We start from the raw sequence: 22,500 nt of genomic DNA on the forward strand, positions 1-22,500 counted from the left end.
TCAATCAAGACCTCTGTTTAATTGTTTGAGATCTCTCTCTCTCTCTCTCTCTCTCTCTCTATATATATATATAATGATATAGTGAGTGTACTAATTGTTACTGTAGTAATAGTGACTATAGTGATGGTGACTATAGTGATACTGACTACAGTAATCTATAGTGATAGTGACTGTTCTAATTGTGACTATACTAATAGTGACTGTAGTGATAGTGTCTGTAGTATGCTGATAGTGACTATTAGAGCCCGACCGATAAATTGGTGTGCTGATATTATTGGCCGATATGAGCTAATTGCAGATAAATCATATCAGCGTTCATAACGGCCAATAAACAATCATTGAAAAAAGAGACAGAGAGATGGAGGATGGCTCCTTCAAGCAGGCTTTGCTGCAGTAACGTGAAAACTGGTACTGTCAGTCAAACATCAAAATTATGTTTAACATTACGGTAGTTGAGTGGTGTAGGCTAAGCTGTTGGCAAACTTTATTTTTAGGTTTATTTTTAGGTTTATTTAAGAGGCAATTCTTGCGAGTAAACACACAACAGTCCTATCATTTCTCCCTCATCATTTCTAAAACATCTATGACAACATTGCTTACAGCAGCTTATAACGCTGTCCATGGCTAAATTAGGTTACAGACAGAGGTATAGCTAGTGCCATATTTATCAGTGGAAGACTGCTAATTTTAATGAGCGATTAAACTGTAGCATTTAACTTATTCTGCCTAAATGAAGCAACAGTTAATATATCTGCAACTCACATGTCTGTAGTTACAGTCGGTGCATTGTAAATTATTAACCCAGAGGGGACTCATGAATAAACGTGAGCTGAACAAGGATCTAACATGGCTTGGTAGCCAAACAAAGTTATCTAGCTTCTCTTTCAAACGTGTAGTGTGAAATCCCAAAGTTGCAAGACCTCATAGCAGACAGTCATGTAGTAGTAGATGCATTAAACAGCAGCGTTTACTCTAGGTCACTGTATCAGTGCACGGCATTATTTATCAAAACTAATATATTTTGTCAAGTGACTATAGTGATAGTGACCATAATGATATGGGCTATAGTGATAGTGACTATAGTTATAGGGGCTATAGTGATAGGGGTTACAGTGATAGTGATTATAGTGATAGTGACCATAGTGATAGTGACTATAGTAATAAGGGTTATAGTGAGAGTGACTATAGTGATAGTGACTATAGTTATAGGGGCTATAGTGATAGGGGTTACAGTGATAGTGACTATAGTGATAGTGACTATAGTGATAGGGGCTATAGTGATAGTGACTATAGTAATATGGGCTATAGTGATAGTGACTATAGTGATAGGGGCTATAGTGATAGGGGCTATAGTAATATGGGCTATAGTGTTAGTGACTATAATGATAGGGGTTATAGAGATAGTGACTATAGTGATAGTGACTATAGTGATAGGGGCTATAGTGATAGTGACTATAGTAATAGTGACTATAGTGATAGGGACTATAGTGTTATTGATGTATAACGATAGGGGTTACAGTGATAGTGACTATAGTGATAGTGACTATAGTGATAGGGGCTATAGTGATAGTGACTATAGTAATAGTGACTATAGTGATAGGGACTATAGTGTTATTGATGTATAACGATAGGGGTTACAGTGATAGTGACTATAGTGATAGTGACTATAGTGATAGGGGCTATAGTGATAGTGACTATAGTAATAGTGACTATAGTGATAGGGACTATAGTGTTATTGATGTATAACGATAGGGGTTACAGTGATAGTGACTATAGTTATAGTGACTATAGGGATAGGGGCTATAGTGATAGTGACTAAAGTAATATGGGCTATAGTGATAGTGACTATAGTGGTATGGGCTATTGTGTTAGTGACTATAATGATAGGGGTTACAATGATAGTGACTATAGTAATATGGGCTATAGTGATAGTGACTATAGTGATGGGGCTATAGTGATAGGAGCTATAGTGATATGGGCTATAGTGTTAGTGACTATAATGATAGGGGTTACAGTGATAGTGACTATAGTGATAGGGGCTATAGTGATATGGGCTATAGTGATAGTGACTATAGAGATAGTGACTATAGTGATAGGGGCTATAGCGATAGTGACTATAGGGATAGGGGCTATAGTGATAGTGACTATAGCAATATGGGCTATAGTGATAGTGACTATAGTGATAGGGGCTATAGTGATAGTGACTATAGTGATAGGGGCTATAGTGATAGGGGCTATAGTGATAGTGACTATAGAGATAGTGACTATAGTGATAGGGGCTATAGTGATAGTGACTATAGTGATAGTGACTATAGTGATAGGGGCTATAGTGATATGGGCTATAGTGATAGTGACTATAGAGATAGTGACTATAGTGATAGGGGCTATAGTGATAGGGGCTATAGTGATAGTGACTATAGCAATATGGGCTATAGTGATAGTGACTATAGTGATAGGGGCTATAGTGATAGTGACTATAGTGATAGGGGCTATAGTGATAGGGGCTATAGTGATATGGGCTATAGTGATAGTGACTCTAGAGATAGTGACTATAGTGATAGGGGCTATAGTGATAGGGGCTATAGTGATAGTGACTATAGTGATAGTGGCTATAGTGATAGGGGCTATAGTGATAGGGGCTATAGTGATAGTGACTATAGTGATAGGGGCTATAGTGATAGTGACTATAATGATAGGGGTTACAGTGATAGTGACTATAGTGATAGTGAATATAGTGATAGGGGCTATAGTGATAGTGACTATAATGATAGAGGTTACAGTGATATTGACTATAGTGATAGTGACTATAGTGATAGGGGCTATAGTGATAGGGGTTATAGTGATAGGGGCTATAGCAGGGGTGTCAAACTCATTTTACTTCAGGGGCCACATATAGAGCAATTTGATCTTACGTGGGCTGGACCAGTAAAATAATAGCATAACAATCTATAAATAACTAGAACTCTAAATCCATGTCTTTGATTTAGTGCAAAAAAGTATTAATATATTATTAAGATGTTCACATTTATTGAACTATCCTTTTACAACACATGTTATGAAAAACCTGAAATGTGAATAAAAGAACTGCAATTTAAACAATATTATGCATCAGTTCATCATTTACACATGTGCATTACAACTTACAGATCACAGTGGATTTCTATTTTATTTATTTGACCTTTATTTAACCAGGCAAAACAGATTAAGAACAGATTCTTATTTCCAACTATTTACATTTTTAAAGGCATAAAACATTTGGTCACATGTAGCTGGAACTCAAAAACATAGTGTAGTGACTATAGTGATAGTGACTATAGTGATAGGGGCTATAGTGATAGGGGCTATAGTGATAGTGACTATAGTAATAGAATTTAGTGACACTGACTGTAGTGATAGTGCCTATAGTGACACTCACTGTATTAATAGGGACTGTAGTGAGATTGACTATAGTGTTACTGACTATTGTAACAGTGACTATAGTGACACTCACTGTATTAATAGGGACTGTAGTGAGATTGACTATAGTGTTACTGACTATTGTAACAGTGACTATAGTGACACTCACTGTATTAATAGGGACTGTAGTGAGATTGACTATAGTGTTAGTGACTATTGTGACAGTGCCTATAGTGACACTCACTGTATTAATAGGGACTGTAGTGAGATTGACTATAGTGTTAGTGACTATTGTAACAGTGCCTATAGTGACACTCACTGTATTAATAGGGACTGTAGTGAGATTGACTATAGTGTTACTGACTATTGTAACAGTGACTATAGTAAGAACGACTGTGGGAACAGCGGCAGTAATAGCTGATTTAACTGTAATGTTAATCTAATCTATAACAAACAAACCTGCAGACTGAAAGTAAAAATGCAGGCCAAACATCTTCTACTGAATCTCTGTGTAAGATGAAATGTGTGCAGAGAAGAGAGACTGATGTTTACCTTGACTGGCAGTCAGATTCAGACGCGAGTTAAGGTTCAGTTCATCCTAAAGTACAGATCAAACAACAGCAATAGTTAGACTGATTCAGATATGTCATAGCATTGCTGACAGGTTTTATGAACATGGTTCCAGACTGAAGTGATGTCAGATATTTGAGAGTGGTGTTAGAGACAGGGTGGGTATTAATGGCAGAGATGTACCAGAGCAGAGCAGTTACATCCCAGAGTGTCAGAGGGCGTTAGGGTGAGCAGTGGGCACTGTCCAGGTAAACTCTTCTCCTGAGGGTGGGTGGGAGTGAAGAAGGGTTCCTGCAGCAGATGGTTCATACTGCCATGCGTTCCATTATTCTCAGCCGGAGAGACTTCCAACAAGTCTGAACAATACACACAAACACCCAAATGACAACGAGACTCAGACATGCGGCTATGACTTCAGAGACAACTATCTACAACCCAGTGAGTTTACCCTCAGCACACATACACACATATACACATACACAGACACACACACATATACACAGACACACCGTACAGACACAAACACACACACACACATACAAGCATACACAAACACACACCTTAAACGCATGCACACACACAAACACAGATAACAGCATGATTCCAAAGTAACTCACTGACTCACTCACTAACTTTAATAAGAACTCTTTGATTATTTGATTGTGTAGTATATTTGTCACAGAATGGATGTTTTTAATTAGATGCATTTTGGAGTCAGACAGATCTCACTCACCACACATAAGATTATACAGCTCAATGTTAGAAAACGGCTCCACTTCAGTCTTGGGTTGAAATTTTGGTCCGTGGCTCAGAAACATCGCCTACAGAGACACAAATGGAGATAAATAACGAACAGACACACACACAAACAGACACACACTGTACACACACACACACACACACTGTACACACACACACACCCTAAAACAGGCTCAAACTCATACACTAAACTTAGTGTGTGATTGCAAATACAAATATTTAACAGATGGTTATTTATTAGTTTAGATGTAGAATGTTCTACACATAACATTCATCTGCCCACCCCCACACCCAAACAAACACACGCACAAGCACATTTGTGCTGACCTGCATGCTGTACACATCGTTGTCATACCCGTGCTGCCCACCATCACAGAATGTCAGAGAGCCTGGGTACCTGCACAGCCACACACACAAAAACACTTTTGACCTGTGTGTGTGTTTGTGTGTGTGCGTGCGCCTGTGTGTGTGTATGTGTGTGTGCGTGTATGCGTATGTGTCTGTGTGTGTGCGTGTGTGAATGTGTGTATGATAGATGGGGGAAGAGAGAGAGAGAGAGAGAGAGAGAGAGATGGACAGAGAGAGGGATGTAATATCTACCTCTCGAATAGCCAGCGCGGTTCGACGATCACTCCCACCTCCTCGATGCGTCTGCTGTTAGCAAAGTGGAAGCGCTTGGGTAGGTGAGCCTTCAGATAGGCTTTTATCTTCTGATCTGGTTTCTTACACTGCACAGTCCACACACGCACACACACACGTTACAGCAAACTCCCCCTGAACTCAACTGAACTATTTTGTGTTGAACAGTAATGAAATATCTGTGTGGGCCTGTTGTGTGTTGTGTGTGTGTGAAGTATGCGTGCTGTAATGATATGTGTGTGTGTGTGCGTGTTCGTTCTGTACTGAAACACATACCGTCATGTTGGCCACAAGTTCAGCTGCAGCGACTGCCAAAGAAACCACACTAGATCAACAAACCATAAAAACAAGTGATGTCATACTAATTTTAAGTCATATTCCCAGTGAGTCAGTAATATCATTTAAACTCACAGGGCTGGTCTTTGTTTCTAGCCCGGATTCTTCCAACTGGGCCTTCGTAAACGTAAAAGGCACCTACATCTCCCACATAGTGCTCCAAAACCTCTTTTCGTCCACAGCTAGTCTCCTCCATACCTGTGGCACAAACCCAGTCATAACCAGTTGTGTCTGGCAGAAATTGTTCAAACCAGTTATACTGAGTTCAGTTCAGTGAAATACAATCAAAATCTTTCATACCTTATAAAATCCAGTCAAACTGCTGAATGTTTTAACTATCATAAAGCTGATTTAAAAGCTGTTTAAAGCAGTGAACAAAAAGTCAAACCAGCAGAACTGATTAAAAACCCGCCTGCACACGTTGTCCAGAGGACTAACACCACAAACTGAACGCTGTGGACAAGTGGACATGCACCCAGCAGGTGACGGTGTGTTAGGGCAGTGGGTGACGGTGTGTTAGGGCAGTGGGTGACGGTGTGTTAGGCTGGTGGGTGACGGTGTGTTAGGGCAGTGGGTGACGGTGTGTTAGGGCAGTGGGTGACGATGTGTTAGGCTGGTGGGTAACGGTGTGTTAGGCTGGTGGGTGACGGTGTGTTAGGGCAGTGGGTGACGGTGTGTTAGGGCAGTGGGTGACGGTGTGTTAGGCTGGTGGGTGACGGTGTGTTAGGGCAGTGGGTGACGGTGTGTTAGGGCAGTGGGTGACGATGTGTTAGGCTGGTGGGTAACGGTGTGTTAGGCTGGTGGGTGACGGTGTGTTAGGGCAGTGGGTGACGGTGTGTTAGGGCAGTGGGTGACGGTGTGTTAGGCTGGTGGGTGACGGTGTGTTAGGGCAGTGGGTGACGGTGTGTTAGGGCAGTGGGTGATGGTGTGTTAGGCTGGTGGGTGACGATGTGTTAGGGCAGTGGGGGACAGTGTGTTAGGCTGGCGGGTGATGGTGTGTTAGGCTGGTGGGTGACAGTGTGTTAGAGCAGTGGGTGATGGTGTGTTAGGGCAGTGGGTGACGATGTGTTAGGGCAGTGGGTGACGGTGTGTTAGGCTGGTGGGTGACGGTGTGTTAGGACAGTGGGTGACGGTGTGTTAGGGCAGTGGGTGACAGTGTGTTAGGGCAGTGGGTGACAGTGTGTTAGGCTGGTGGGTGACGGTGTGTTAGGGCAGTGGGTGACGGTGTGTTAGGCTGGTGGGTGACAGTGTGTTAGGGCAGTGGGTGACGGTGTGTTAGGGCAGTGGGTGACAGTGTGTTAGGGCAGTGGGTGACGGTGTGTTAGGGCAGTGGGTGACGGTGTGTTAGGGCAGTGGGTGATGGTGTGTTAGGCTGGTGGGTGATGGTGTGTTAGGGCAGTGGGTGATGGTGTGTTAGGCTGGTGGGTGACGGTGTGTTAGGGCAGTGGGTGACGGTGTGTTAGGCTGGTGGGTGATGGTGTGTTAGGGCAGTGGGTGATGGTGTGTTAGGGCAGTGGGTGATGGTGTGTTAGGCTGGTGGGTGACGGTGTGTTAGGGCAGTGGGTGACGGTGTGTTAGGCTGGTGGGTGACGGTGTGTTAGGGCAGTGGGTGACGGTGTGTTAGGCTGGTGGGTGACGGTGTGTTAGGCTGGTGGGTGATGGTGTGTTAGGGCAGTGGGTGACGATGTGTTAGGGCAGTGGGTGACGGTGTGTTAGGCTGGTGGGTGACGGTGTGTTAGGGCAGTGGGTGATGGTGTGTTAGGGCAGTGGGTGACGGTGTGTTAGGCTGGTGGGTGACGGTGTGTTAGGCTGGTGGGTGACGGTGTGTTAGGGCAGTGGGTGACGGTGTGTTAGGGCAGTGGGTGACGGTGTGTTAGGCTGGTGGGTGACGGTGTGTTAGGCTGGTGGGTGACGGTGTGTTAGGACAGTGGGTGACGGTGTGTTAGGACAGTGGGTGACGGTGTGTTAGGCTGGTGGATGACGATGTGTTAGGCTGGTGGGTGATGGTGTGTTAGGGCAGTGGGTGACGGTGTGTTAGGGCAGTGGTTGACGATGTGTTAGGCTGGTGGGTGACGGTGTGTTAGGGCAGTGGGTGACGGTGTGTTAGGCTGGTGGGTGACGGTGTGTTAGGCTGGTGGGTGATGGTGTGTTAGGGCAGTGGGTGACGGTGTGTTAGTGCAGTGGGTGACGATGTGTTAGGCTGGTGGGTGACGGTGTGTTAGGGCAGTGGGTGACGATGTGTTAGGGCATTGGGTGACGGTGTGTTAGGGCAGTGGGTGACGGTGTGTTAGGGCAGTGGGTGACGGTGTGTTAGGCTGGTGGGTGACGATGTGTTAGGGCAGTGGGTGACGGTGTGTTAGGCTGGTGGGTGACGATGTGTTAGGCTGGTGGGTGACGATGTGTTAGGCTGGTGGGTGACGGTGTGTTAGGGCAGTGGGTGACGGTGTGTTAGGGCAGTGGGTGACGGTGTGTTAGGCTGGTGGGTGACGGTGTGTTAGGCTGGTGGGTAACGGTGTGTTAGGACAGTGGGTGACGGTGTGTTAGGGCAGTGGGTGACGGTGTGTTAGGGCAGTGGGTGACGGTGTGTTAGGGCAGTGGTTGACGATGTGTTAGGCTGGTGGGTAACGGTGTGTTAGGGCAGTGGGTGACGGTGTGTTAGGCTGGTGGGTGACGATGTGTTAGGCTGGTGGGTAACGGTGTGTTAGGGCAGTGGGTGACGGTGTGTTAGGGCAGTGGGTGACGGTGTGTTAGGGCAGTGGTTGACGATGTGTTAGGGCAGTGGTTGACGATGTGTTAGGCTGGTGGGTAACGGTGTGTTAGGGCAGTGGGTGACGGTGTGTTAGGGCAGTGGGTGACGGTGTGTTAGGGCAGTGGTTGACGATGTGTTAGGCTGGTGGGTAACGGTGTGTTAGGGCAGTGGGTGACGGTGTGTTAGGCTGGTGGGTGACGATGTGTTAGGCTGGTGGGTAACGGTGTGTTAGGCTGGTGGGTGACGGTGTGTTAGGGCAGTGGGTGACGGTGTGTTAGGGCAGTGGGTGACGATGTGTTAGGCTGGTGGGTAACGGTGTGTTAGGCTGGTGGGTGACGGTGTGTTAGGCTGGTGGGTAACGGTGTGTTAGGGCAGTGGGTGACGGTGTGTTAGGGCAGTGGGTGACGGTGTGTTAGGCTGGTGGGTAACGGTGTGTTAGGGCAGTGGGTGACGGTGTGTTAGGGCAGTGGGTGACGGTGTGTTAGGACAGTGGGTGACGGTGTGTTAGGGCAGTGGGTGACGATGTGTTAGGCTGGTGGGTGACGGTGTGTTAGGCTGGTGGGTGACGGTGTGTTAGGGCAGTGGGTGACGGTGTGTTAGGGCAGTGGTTGATGATGTGTTAGGCTGGTGGGTGACGGTGTGTTAGGGCAGTGGGTGACGGTGTGTTAGGGCAGTGGGTGACGGTGTGTTAGGCTGGTGGGTGACGATGTGTTAGGCTGGTGGGTAACGGTGTGTTAGGACAGTGGGTGACGGTGTGTTAGGGCAGTGGGTGACGATGTGTTAGGCTGGTGGGTGACGGTGTGTTAGGGCAGTGGGTGATGGTGTGTTAGGGCAGTGGGTGACGGTGTGTTAGGACAGTGGGTGACGGTGTGTTAGGGCAGTGGGTGACGGTGTGTTAGGGCAGTGGGTGACGGTGTGTTAGGCTGGTGGGTGACGGTGTGTTAGGGCAGTGGTTGACGATGTGTTAGGGCAGTGGGTGACGGTGTGTTAGGGCAGTGGGTGACGGTGTGTTAGGGCAGTGGGTGACGGTGTGTTAGGCTGGTGGGTGACGGTGTGTTAGGGCAGTGGGTGACGGTGTGTTAGGGCAGTGGGTGACGGTGTGTTAGGGCAGTGGGTGACGGTGTGTTAGGGCAGTGGGTGACGGTGTGTTAGGCTGGTGGGTGACGGTGTGTTAGGGCAGTGGGTGACGGTGTGTTAGGGCAGTGGGTGACGGTGTGTTAGGGCAGTGGGTGACGGTGTGTTAGGACATGGCTGTACAGCCGCTGTGATGCCTCTTTTCCTGCCCTCAAAGTCTGTTTATTCATGAGACAAACCAAAGCCACCTCCTCACCGTGGTCTGCAACAATGATGATGTTGACACACTGATGAAGGTTTAGCTGTTTGAGTCCATTCATCAGCTGACCAATGATCTTGTCCACTCCCTGAAGAGCTGCAATCAACTAACGGTCAACAAAGAAGAGAAAACAGAGAGATTTGTATTTTGATGAAGAATGACATTTAAAACATCCTACGCTTCACAGTGGTCAAACATGTTTACACCTGTGGGAGGTTTGTATAATGTTTGTTTAAAGTTTACTGGAGTTTATTCTTTCCTTACAAATGGAGATGAAGTCGAATGTTAAACTCTCAGGAATGACAGATCCTGGTTGTTTATGATTTTCAGATCTGAGTCACATCGCTACGTGGCTTATCTCACTTCATCACACGAATCCACATATTGTGCCAGCAACTGCAGTTACATCATCACGTGCTAGTACAGTCGTAAAGACATTATGGGAGGACACAAAGATATATTTTACACTGAGCAGGGTGAATGGTCAACTCCAAGACATGAAAACATAAACCAAAGGTTTATGTCAGTGTACGACCAAATGTGGCACTTTTCTGTTACGTAAATTAACGTGGAAAGACATGTTGTTCAGTGCTGAATACTGACACAACAAAAACAGAACCATACATCAGCACAGAGCAAACAGACAGTTCATCTGGCCACCACCTCCTTTTCAAATGAGCAGTCCAGAGGTGGACAAAGTACACAACCCCATTACTTGAGTCAAAGTGTAGATACTCCTGGTCAAATATTACTGCACTACAAGGAAAAGTTGTTCAGTTCAATTTTTACTTGAGTTAAAGTATGGGAGTACTTGCTTTTAAAAATACTTAAGTATTCAAAATTACATTTTCTTTTTAATGTCATGGCATTGTTGTATTGTTGCCACAATGCATTTACAGAGCCTAATGACTCTGAAACAACCTACTGAATGCACTGACTTGCTTGTAGAACCTGTATAATAAAAAACTTGTGGAATATGCTACAAAGCCTAAAGAAACACAGCTCAATCGAATGCGTAAAAGACAGTGTAAAGGCAGTGTAGATGTATTGGTTAAATAGGCCCTAGGTTAACTCAGATCGACCTTAAAAGGATAAACATGTCGATACATTGTAGTCTAGGTTAATTTTACTTCTACTATATAGAATTGCCTGAAATGTGAAACAGCTGGATGACCCTTGTCTCCACAATCACATTTTAGAAAAGAAAATTCATCCGCCGACTTCAAAGCTATGTTTCAAAGTAATGAGTAATGAGAACTTTCATAGAAATGCAGTGGAGTGAAAAGTACAATATTTGTCTTTGAAATGTTTTTTCCAAAAAAAACCCACTCAGGTAAAGTACAGATACTCGAAAAATGTACTTGAGTACAGTAAAGTATGTACTTCGTTACTGTCCACCCCTGGAGCACTCATCACATTTTCCATCTCTAATCACGAAGTGTATCTAATCACAGAGTGTGTCTCTTAAAACATGATTATGTCCACAAAGAGCCTTAATGATGTAAACAAGCGATACGAATCGGAAACCGATTGTAACGTTAAAAATGCAACTACATCGATACGCGGACCCCTGGATTGGTCTAAATGTACCATGAACTGGTCGATGGCAGGATTCTAACGTTACGAATCGGTTGACTGAAGCTTTCCTGCTAATTCTACTTCAGTATAAACTAAACTGCTGTGGGAGATTCAGCGCGTAAGTCATGTTACTTCCAAAATAATAATGACCGCCTATCATTCGCCAATAAATCTGCACAGCCTCTCGCATTGACCTTTTACCTTTAAGAGTAACGTTAGCATTGCTTGCGAGGTAAAAACAAGAACACGTCTGACAGCACTGACACGGTTGCGCCATCAATTCTAAAATCTAAAGTTAGGAAGACATTTTTTATAAGAAGGAAGGAAACTGGACAAAAGTCTGGCTATACAGCAGTAGCACGACAAATCTTACCACTCACCTGGAAAGACGCCATGAAACTACGTGGGCGACGAGGGATCTGTGGACGCTAGTACAGCTAGCACAAGCAAGAACACGCAATACAAAGACACGGATATCAAACACTTTCTCCAGCCACAGCTTAGCCACAATTCAGCAGGTCTAAGGTAATCACGGCGTTTTATTGCTAAGGACTTAAAACTTGTATTCACACAGTAAGTCTTTTTTGTCTGTGTCAACTGGAAAAGTAATAAACACAATAACACAAAACCCGTGCCAGAAAGCAATAAAAATACTTGAGATTCCCTGGTCTTTTATGAAATATATTTATTTTAAGGTAAGCAATGCCACTTTTGTAGAATCAGCTTATTTAAATTTATAATGGGAAATGAATGTCTACATTAATCAAATGTTAAACTGTATCATATTGTATCGTATATGTCTCATCCTATCGTGCCAAATCTAATTGTGCCGAATCGTTCCAGAACGAAATGTATTGTCCCTGAATCGTATGCAGCGCCTGTATCTAGATACATATTCGATCCTCTTGTAAGAGAGGGATGCACACCCCTAGTAAACACCCAATCTGTTTAATGATTTAATCTTCAATCACAGTTATTCAACAGAGGACTTAACAATACCCCAGTAAAGAAACATAGTAAGGAAAATGCTGCCTCGTTCAGCCCATGGGACTGAGCTACAGGTTACAGTTTACTGAGTTACAGTTTACTGAGATACAGGTTTACTGACTTTACTGAGATACAGGTTTACTGGCTTTACTGAGATACAGGTTTACTGACTTTACTGAGATACAGGTTTACTGACTTTACTGAGATACAGGTTTATTGACTTTACTGAGATACAGGGTTACTGACTTTACTGAGATACAGGGTTACTGACTTTACTGAGATACAGGGTTACTGACTTTACTGAGATACAGGTTTATTGACTTTACTGAGATACAGGTTTATTGACTTTACTGAGATACAGGTTTGCGGAGTTTACTGAGATACAGGTTTATTGACTTTACTGAGATACAGGGTTACTGACTTTACTGAGATACAGGTTTACTGGCTTTACTGAGATACAGGTTTACTGGCTTTACTGAGATACAGGTTTATTGACTTTACTGAGATACAGGGTTACTGACTTTACTGAGATACAGGGTTACTGACTTTACTGAGATACAGGGTTACTGACTTTACTGAGATACAGGTTTACTGGCTTTACTGAGATACAGGGTTACTGACTTTACTGAGATACAGGGTTACTGACTTTACTGAGATACAGGGTTACTGACTTTACTGAGATACAGGTTTACTGACTTTACTGAGATACAGGTTTACTGGCTTTACTGAGATACAGGTTTACCGGCTTTACTGAGATACAGGTTTACTGGCTTTACTGAGATACAGGTTTATTGACTTTACTGAGATACAGGTTTACTGACTTTACTGAGATACAGGGTTACTGACTTTACTGAGATACAGGGTTACTGACTTTACTGAGCTACAGGTTTACTGACTTTACTGAGATACAGGGTTACTGACTTTACTGAGATACAGGGTTACTGACTTTACTGAGATACAGGTTTACTGACTTTACTGAGATACAGGTTTACTGGCTTTACTGAGATACAGGTTTACTGACTTTACTGAGATACAGGTTTACTGGCTTTACTGAGATACAGGGTTACTGACTTTACTGAGATACAGGGTTACTGACTTTACTGAGATACAGGTTTATTGACTTTACTGAGATACAGGGTTACTGACTTTACTGAGATACAGGTTTACTGACTTTACTGAGATACAGGTTTACTGGCTTTACTGAGATACAGGTTTACTGACTTTACTGAGATACAGGTTTACTGGCTTTACTGAGATACAGGTTTACTGGCTTTACTGAGATACAGGGTTACTGACTTTACTGAGATACAGGTTTACTGACTTTACTGAGATACAGGGTTACGGAGTTTACTGAGATACAGGTTTGCGGAGTTTACTGAGATGCAGGTTTATTGACTTTACTGAGATACAGGTTTACTGACTTTACTGAGATACAGGTTTATTGACTTTACTGAGATACAGGGTTACTGACTTTACTGAGATACAGGTTTGCGGAGTTTACTGAGATACAGGTTTACTGACTTTACTGAGATACAGGTTTACTGACTTTACTGAGATACAGGGTTACTGACTTTACTGAGATACAGGTTTGCGGAGTTTACTGAGATACAGGTTTACTGACTTTACTGAGATACAGGGTTACTGACTTTACTGAGATACAGGTTTACTGACTTTACTGAGATACAGGTTTACTGGCTTTACTGAGATACAGGTTTACTGGCTTTACTGAGATACAGGGTTACTGACTTTACTGAGATACAGGGTTACTGACTTTACTGAGATACAGGGTTACTGACTTTACTGAGATACAGGGTTACGGACTTTACTGAGATACAGGTTTGCGGCGTTTACTGAGATACAGGTTTATTGACTTTACTGAGATACAGGGTTACTGACTTTACTGAGATACAGGGTTACGGAGTTTACTGAGATACAGGTTTACTGACTTTACTGAGATACAGGGTTACGGAGTTTACTGAGATACAGGTTTACTGGCTTTACTGAGATACAGGTGCACTAAGTGCTGGGAACAGGATCTCACTCTGTTTGGCAGACTGCCTCCACATATTCAGAATGTGGCAGTTTAATTAAAATTACTCAAATCCCTGTGTAAACAGACATTCAGCATATCCTTGATCTTGCCTGGCCAACTGTCTAAACAAGCTTTTTTACATTTCTTCTCTTTAATTCTCAGTTGACACTAAAAGCTACTAGAGGATAGTAAACAGCAGCTACCCAGGCTCATTTGGTTTACAGTGCAGTGGGAAATGACAGACAGCAGGACAAGGGCTTAGGGCATACAGCCAGCAAATGGCAGTGTAGTTTGTGTGTGTGTATTACTGTGGGCTGTGTGTATGAGACATTACCCCACCGCTGACTGGTCCAAAACTATGTCCAGACTTATCTGGCTCCTCCAGGTATAGAGTAAAGAAATCCGGCCTGAGTGAAAATAACCAACAAACAATCATACAAACAGATAAAGAAATAAACAGAACAAATTCATAAACGCTCACACACACACACACACACACACACACACAAAAACAAACACAAACAGAAGGGAAGACTGTGTGTGTAGATGTTTCGAGGTTTTACTGTTAGTGATGAGGTTTTACTGTCAGTGTTGAGGTTTTACTGTTAGTGATGAGGTTTTACTGTCAGTGATGAGGTTTTACTGTCAGTGATGAGGTTTTACTGTTAGTGTTGAGGTTTTACTGTTAGTGATGAGGTTTTACTGTCAGTGATGAGGTTTTACTGTCAGTGTTGAGGTTTTACTGTTAGTGATGAGGTTTTACTGTTAGAGATGAGGTTTTACTGTCAGTGATGAGGTTTTACTGTTAGTGTTGAGGTTTTACTGTCAGTGTTGAGGTTTTACTGTCAGTGTTGAGGTTTTACTGTTAGTGATGAGGTTTTACTGTCAGTGATGAGGTTTTACTGTTAGTGATGAGGTTTTACTGTCAGTGATGAGGTTTTACTGTTAGAGATGAGGTTTTACTGTCAGTGATGAGGTTTTACTGTTAGTGTTGAGGTTTTACTGTTAGTGTTGAGGTTTTACTGTCAGTGTTGAGGTTTTCCTGTCAGTGTTGAGGTTTTACTGTCAGTGTTGAGGTTTTACTGTTAGTGTTGAGGTTTTACTGTTAGTGATGAGGTTTTACTGTCAGTGATGAGGTTTTACTGTTAGAGATGAGGTTTTACTGTCAGTGATGAGGTTTTACTGTTAGTGTTGAGGTTTTACTGTCAGTGTTGAGGTTTTACTGTCAGTGTTGAGGTTTTACTGTTAGTGATGAGGTTTTACTGTCAGTGATGAGGTTTTACTGTTAGTGTTGAGGTTTTACTGTTAGTGATGAGGTTTTACTGTCAGTGTTGAGGTTTTACTGTCAGTGTTGAGGTTTTACTGTTAGTGATGAGGTTTTACTGTCAGTGATGAGGTTTTACTGTCAGTGTTGAGGTTTTACTGTCAGTGATGAGGTTTTACTGTCAGTGATGAGGTTTTACTGTTAGTGATGAGGTTTTACTGTCAGTGATGAGGTTTTACTGTTAGTGATGAGGTTTTACTGTCAGTGTTGAGGTTTTACTGTCAGTGATGAGGTTTTACTGTCAGTGATGAGGTTTTACTGTCAGTGTTGAGGTTTTACTGTTAGTGTTGAGGTTTTACTGTTAGTGATGAGGTTTTACTGTTAGTGATGAGGTTTTACTGTCAGTGTTGAGGTTTTACTGTTAGTGATGAGGTTTTACTGTCAGTGATGAGGTTTCACTGTCAGTGTTGAGGTTTTACTGTTAGTGATGAGGTTTTACTGTTAGAGATGAGGTTTTACTGTCAGTGTTGAGGTTTTACTGTCAGTGATGAGGTTTTACTGTCAGTGATGAGGTTTTACTGTCAGTGTTGAGGTTTTACTGTCAGTGATGAGGTTTTACTGTCAGTGTTGAGGTTTTACTGTTAGTGATGAGGTTTTACTGTCAGTGTTGAGGTTTTACTGTTAGTGATGAGGTTTTACTGTCAGTGTTGAGGTTTTACTGTCAGTGTTGAGGTTTTACTGTCAGTGATGAGGTTTTACTGTTAGTGATGAGGTTTTACTGTCAGTGTTGAGGTTTTACTGTTAGTGTTGAGGTTTTACTGTTAGTGTTGAGGTTTTACTGTCAGTGATGAGGTTTTACTGTTAGTGATGAGGTTTTACTGTCAGTGTTGAGGTTTTACTGTTAGTGATGAGGTTTTACTGTCAGTGTTGAGGTTTTACTGTTAGTGATGAGGTTTTACTGTCAGTGTTGAGGTTTTACTGTCAGTGATGAGGTTTTACTGTCAGTGTTGAGGTTTTACTGTTAGTGATGAGGTTTTACTGTCAGTGTTGAGGTTTTACTGTTAGTGTTGAGGTTTTACTGTCAGTGTTGAGGTTTTACTGTTAGTGATGAGGTTTTACTGTTAGTGTTGAGGTTTTACTGTCAGTGTTGAGGTTTTACTGTCAGTGATGAGGTTTTACTGTCAGTGTTGAGGTTTTACTGTTAGTGATGAGGTTTTACTGTTAGTGATGAGGTTTTCCTGTTACTGGTCTGTGGCCTGAGCTTTGGGATGTAAAACAGCTTGGAACAGTGTCCCTCATTAAAGAGAATAGTGTTTGCTGTGTTAGTACCTGTCTGGGGTCAAAGACAGAACTGTTTGCTGTGTTAGTACCTGTCTGGGGTCAAAGACAGAACTGTTTGCTGTGTTAGTACCTGTCTGGGGTCAAAGACAGAACTGTTTGCTGTGTTAGTACCTGTCCTGTTCTGGCAGCTGCAGCCACTTGAGTACGGTGAAGACCCGCTGTTCAAATGGAATCTTACTGAAAAAACACAAGAAAACATTTTTATCCAGGTGGTGGGAACACGAACAGACTGATTAGATGTATTCATGTTTCACACCTAGTGTGAGGTGGTAATGATTACCGAGGTGTGTCCAGAGTTGATTTATTGCTTTAATCAACACCTATATCACAATACAGACTTAAATAATCAAAACACAAGAGAAAGAAAAACACTCAAAGCCTGCAAAAATCATTGAATATGTTACATGGAAGCATGGAAGGTCCATGTGTGTGTGCATTTATTTTTCATGTCTTGAAAAACAGAAAAACACCCTAGGTAACAAACAAATGAGACAAGTATAAACAATGTTAAAAAACCAGGCTCACAAAATGAAATTCAGATTTTTCACATACTTGTTGTTTACTTGGCTGGTACTACCATATATTAATTGGTTGGTTAGATTTGTATATTATTTTGTGGGATATATTTATATATAATTTAGTGTGTAATATCCATATATTAATTGGTTGGTATTATTTGGTTAACATTATTTGGTTGTCTGATTGGCCATAATGTTCTTCACTGCCTGTATTTTCTGCCTTATATTCTGTACTCTATTTGACTGACTGTATTAGGTTTCTATACACCATAATCCATGTGAGGGAGAAAAAAACAGACAAACCCCACGGTATAATGAATTATCACACGCTAATTATTAAAAATGATCACACACTAAATATAAACAGACATCACACACTGATTATAAAGAATTATCACACACTAAATATAAACAGACATCACACACTGATTATAAAGAATGATCACACACTAAATATAAACAGACATCACACACTAATTATGAAAAGTTATCACACAGTTATTGTGTTATTTTATAAATGAACTGGCTGCCATACAGACATTCCTGTTGCCATGGCTACTGCGAATCGGCATCTGATGTGCATGTAAGAATACAGAAGAGGAGAGATTATAAAGGAGAGAATCACCCATTGTATGGCTCATAGATATTTGGGAAAGTGCCGTTGATGGGAACGTCTGATCCAGGCCAGAAGAATGTCCCTGCTCTCAAACCCTGAGACATGACTGTGTTCCAGATCTGACACCACACAGAGAGAGACAGCACACTGAACAATCATCCATTTACATCCACATACATCAATATCAATACAAAATTAATATGAATACCAGGCTTGCAAAATATCAGTAAATATCCTAAAGTTTCAATAATGCTTTGGTGGTCCCATGTAGATCCTTCTCGCAAACATATGATCCCTTTCCAAGAAGATGGACGAGCTAAGACTGATGGTAACATTGCAGCAAGAGGCACAAAGAAATGCTGCATCCTGATTTTGACAGAGACATGATACTGCAACATTCCCGATGCTGCAGTGGAACTACCAGGCTGCTCACAGCACCGAGCAGACAGGACATCTCATGCCCGCAAGAAGACGGGAGGCACATTTCGTATGTGTGCAAACAATGGACACAACTGTCACGGACAGACTTTGCAGACCCGGAATATTTGCAGATCTGGAATATATCATGGTGAAGTGCAAGCCCTTCCATACACCTAGGGAATTCTCCATTGTTTTTGTGATGGCAGTTTACATACCAGTGCAAGATAACGTTGGGTCAGCACTAGAGCTACTACACTCAGCTATTAGCCAGCAACAGAACTCCCATCCTGAAGGAGTCTTCACTGTAGCAGGGGATTTCAATCAGACAAACCTCAGGTCAGTTCTCCCCAGATTTTATCAGAATGTGAAATACCCAACCGGGGGAAAAACACATTAAGGCCACGTCTATACCAGTGTAGACAATGCACACAAGGCTATGCCCTGCCCCACCTAGGACAGTCTGACCCCCTTTCTTTGTTAATGTTGCCACCTAATGGCACAGCTGTGAATTTTGCATCGCTTTTATTGAGGCTGAATGGGCGCAAAATTCGCACTGATGTTGCAAAATCGGTGCAAATTCACATGCAAAATTGAGATGGCGAATTTTCGATATTATGGAGACAAGAACCACAGGAGAACAAATCAGTTCAGCGTGTGATGTGTTTGGTACTTGACATTTCCTAAAGAGGCGGGAGTAACAAAGTCTGACCAAGATGGCGGAGGCTAAATGCTACATGTAGCACGAAAGCATGTATATGTTTAAAAGATGTATGGGCAACCATTTGTGTCTACATAAACAAGGGTCGTTGTTTACATTATACATGAACTTAAGCCAGTTTCAGACTACATGATTTTAGCTCTGATTTTCCAGTCGCAGACAAATCTTTGAGATCGGAGACAGAAAACCCCAGTCAGAGGCAAATCTTTGAGATCGGAGACAGAAAACCCCAGTCAGAGGCAAATCGCTGCTCGTGCTCATCACTAACAGTCGTTAAGTCTGAGCAGTTCAGAGAAATGTGCCGACCTAGTCTTTGAGCCATTGCAGACGCCCTAATATTTTAAAACGTTTGAAATTATGGGCACAAAATCGGAGCTGGTCTTGTAGTTTTTTTTGTTTTTTTTCTTTTTGCTGATTTTAGAGTTTCTGTGATTTTAGAATTCTTTAAGTCTTGAAATCTGAACCTTGAAACTTGAAATCTTTACTTGCCTGCCTGTGTGGAAGGCAGAGTACGCCCGTTTGCAATCTTGTAGGTGAATCGCTTTTGTCTTCCCCCCTAGTGTCAATATCACTGGCTAGCTCAACGATTTCAAACTGTTCCAATTTCTGACTGGTTGGCTGGACACTACAAAACCTGGAGATGGAAAAGTTAACTGAAAATTCTACAGAGCATGGCTCTGGCTCAAAAACTAGATCATAGCGACATTTTTCTCATATATATATAATTTAAAATTGAAATATTAATAAAATCATTGTGCATTTATTTTTGACAGTTATAGCTTACATTTCTGTCAAGTATAGGCTGTTGGTAGCCTTTACAATTTACAATTTAGTTATTTGGCAGATGCTTTTTGCCAAAGCGACTTACAATCAGTGCATCAGTCGGGTTTCTAAAACCTGGTGAGCAGAGATCACAATGAGACCGAGCGTCAAATTGCCCCTTCGTATTGCGCCCCTGGAATACTTTAGGCTATATTATGCATTTACTGATATGCTGTAAACAGAAAATTATGCATCTGCTCTTATGCATCTGGGATCTGCTCTCCTTGTCTTCCTAAAGTCTATCGCAATCTCTTTAGTCTTCTTGGTGTTGAGGATGAGATTGTTGGCAGATCACCAGGCTGTCAGGTTTCACACCTCATCTCTGTATGCTAACTCATCGCTGCTGACTCATCGCTGTCAGAGATTGGGCCCATGACTGTTGTGTCATCTGTCAACTTGATGATGGTGTTTGTTGCATGGACAGGTAGACAGTCATGGGTGAAGAAATCACACAGGAGAGGACTCAGCACACATCCCTGGGGAACACCAGGGTGCAGGGTGAGGGTGGACGTATGTTTTCCCAGCCTGACAGTCTGGTTAGAAAATCCAGGGTCCAGTTGCAAATGGTTGTGTTTAGGCCTAGGCTGTGGAGTTTGGACACTAGCCTGTTGGGAATGACAATGTTGAAGGCCGAGCTAAAGTCCAAGAAGAGAATCCTGACATACTTGTCTGGTCTTTCCTGGTGATCCAGGACGGTACAGAGGGCAAGGCTGATTGCAGCCTCTGTTGATCTGTTTGCCTGGTAGGCACACCGGTGCTGGTCCAAGGTGGCAGGGATTGTGCGTTTGATGTGGGCCACATTCAGCCCCTCGAAGCATTTGGCTCTCACCGGGGCAAGTGCGATCGGGTGATAGTCGTTTAGTCAAATCACATTTTTTTGCTTGGGGATGGGCACAACGGTTGTTGATTTGAGGCACATCGGGACAACAGCGTAGGTCAGGGAGAGGTTGAAAATGTTGGTGGGGACCTCTGCTAAGTGGTTGGCGCATGCCCAAAGCACACGCCCTGGGTCACCATCAGGTCCACTTGCTTCCTTGCGCAGCAGTCTATCCATTTCCCTAATGCTATTATCTCTGTCAAAGTGGGCAAAGAACATGTTGGGGTCCTGTGCCTGCTAGGGGTTGCTGCTTACAGTCAGGCTGTCCTTCATTTTATAATCTGTGACGGCCTGTACGCCTTGCCCAATGCGTCGGGGATCGTTACCGTTAAAATTGTCATCGATCCTGAGTTTGTAATTGTTTTTTGAGATTAGCTCTTGCTTAGACTATAGGCTGCAGTGTCATCAGCTCTGTAAGCAGCATCTCTGACCCTTAGCAGACTCCAGACCTTTTCGTTCATCCAGAGTTTCTGGTTAGGGAACACCCGCATTTTCTTAACAGTGGTGACATTTTCTGTGCAAAAGTTAATATGTGACAGTGCTGATGAGGTGTACTGTTCTAGGTCTATAACAGAGTTGTTTTCAGCAGAAAGACTCCAGTCGGTGCTCTCAAAGCAGTCTTGTGTTGTGATACTGCAGCCTCAGGCCAAACTCTAACTATTCTGTATGGGCAGTGCTAAAATTTGGATGGGCAATGCCCACCTCTAGATCGGGCCATGACAAAGCTGCCGGCAGTTGAGGACACCTACAAGGCCCGATGTTGGGGCAGGACCTCCAACGTCATCCATGACCCAGCCCACCCTGCCCTCCAGCTCCTCAAACTCCTCCCCTCTGGCAGGCGACACAGGACAATACATGCACACACCACAAGACCGAAAAACAGCTTCCTCCCCAAAGCTGTCAAATTGTTGAACATGGCTTGACACACCCCCACCCCCACCCACACATCCACTACAACACACACACAAATGCACAAACGTACACATACACACACATATATACATATACCACTTCCCTCACTGACTGAACTCTCTACTGTGCAATACGCCCATGTGCCATACCTGTTTACTTGGTTACACTCTGTTGTATTGCTGCTAAGTGTTTCCTGCTAATTGTGTGTCTATTGGACTGCACTGTGAGTACTGCTCTTTTTGACCTTTTAGTTTTTAAATTATTTTTAATATCGTTTTTTTATTCAGGGAGTGCCATCATTATTTCGTTGCGTTGTTGTCTTGTACAACAGTACAATGACAATTAAGTTTCTTATGTCTATGTCTTAGATATGTGTGTGTGAGAGAGTGTCCACACATGCGTGTGTGTGTGTGTGTGTGTGTGTGTGTGTGTGTGTGTGTGTGTCTGTGTCTGTGTCTGTGTGTGATGAGGAACAGATCTTACAGGCTGACCCAGGTACCATCTTGGTTTGTCTTTCTCACTGTTGGACAGACTAAAGGAGGCATCAAATTCAGGATCATACATGTTATTGTCCACCAGGCCATGAGACTCAGCATACAGCCCCTACAGACAGACAGACAGAGAAAAAAACAG

At 43.1% G+C, this 22,500-nt stretch overlaps 1 protein-coding gene across 1 annotated transcript in view; it reads right to left on the reverse strand.

Annotated features, from left to right (window-relative positions):
- LOC115825140 (venom phosphodiesterase 1) overlaps positions 1 to 22,500 on the reverse strand; it is a 32,996-nt gene that overhangs the window by 4,405 nt on the left and 6,091 nt on the right. The window contains exons 8-19 of the mRNA XM_030788925.1: positions 22,351 to 22,470; positions 18,128 to 18,237; positions 17,096 to 17,161; positions 14,714 to 14,786; positions 9,780 to 9,888; positions 5,776 to 5,898; positions 5,641 to 5,672; positions 5,326 to 5,453; positions 5,053 to 5,122; positions 4,700 to 4,787; positions 4,150 to 4,322; positions 3,949 to 3,994 (exon numbers count right to left, since the gene is read on the reverse strand). Of these exons, the coding sequence (XP_030644785.1) occupies positions 3,949 to 3,994; positions 4,150 to 4,322; positions 4,700 to 4,787; positions 5,053 to 5,122; positions 5,326 to 5,453; positions 5,641 to 5,672; positions 5,776 to 5,898; positions 9,780 to 9,888; positions 14,714 to 14,786; positions 17,096 to 17,161; positions 18,128 to 18,237; positions 22,351 to 22,470 (1,138 nt within the window). The remainder of the gene's footprint in view (positions 1 to 3,948; positions 3,995 to 4,149; positions 4,323 to 4,699; positions 4,788 to 5,052; positions 5,123 to 5,325; positions 5,454 to 5,640; positions 5,673 to 5,775; positions 5,899 to 9,779; positions 9,889 to 14,713; positions 14,787 to 17,095; positions 17,162 to 18,127; positions 18,238 to 22,350; positions 22,471 to 22,500) is intronic.

The sequence above is a fragment of the Chanos chanos genome, chromosome 12 (genome assembly GCF_902362185.1).
Source record: "Chanos chanos chromosome 12, fChaCha1.1, whole genome shotgun sequence".
Classification (NCBI taxonomy): domain Eukaryota; kingdom Metazoa; phylum Chordata; class Actinopteri; order Gonorynchiformes; family Chanidae; genus Chanos; species Chanos chanos.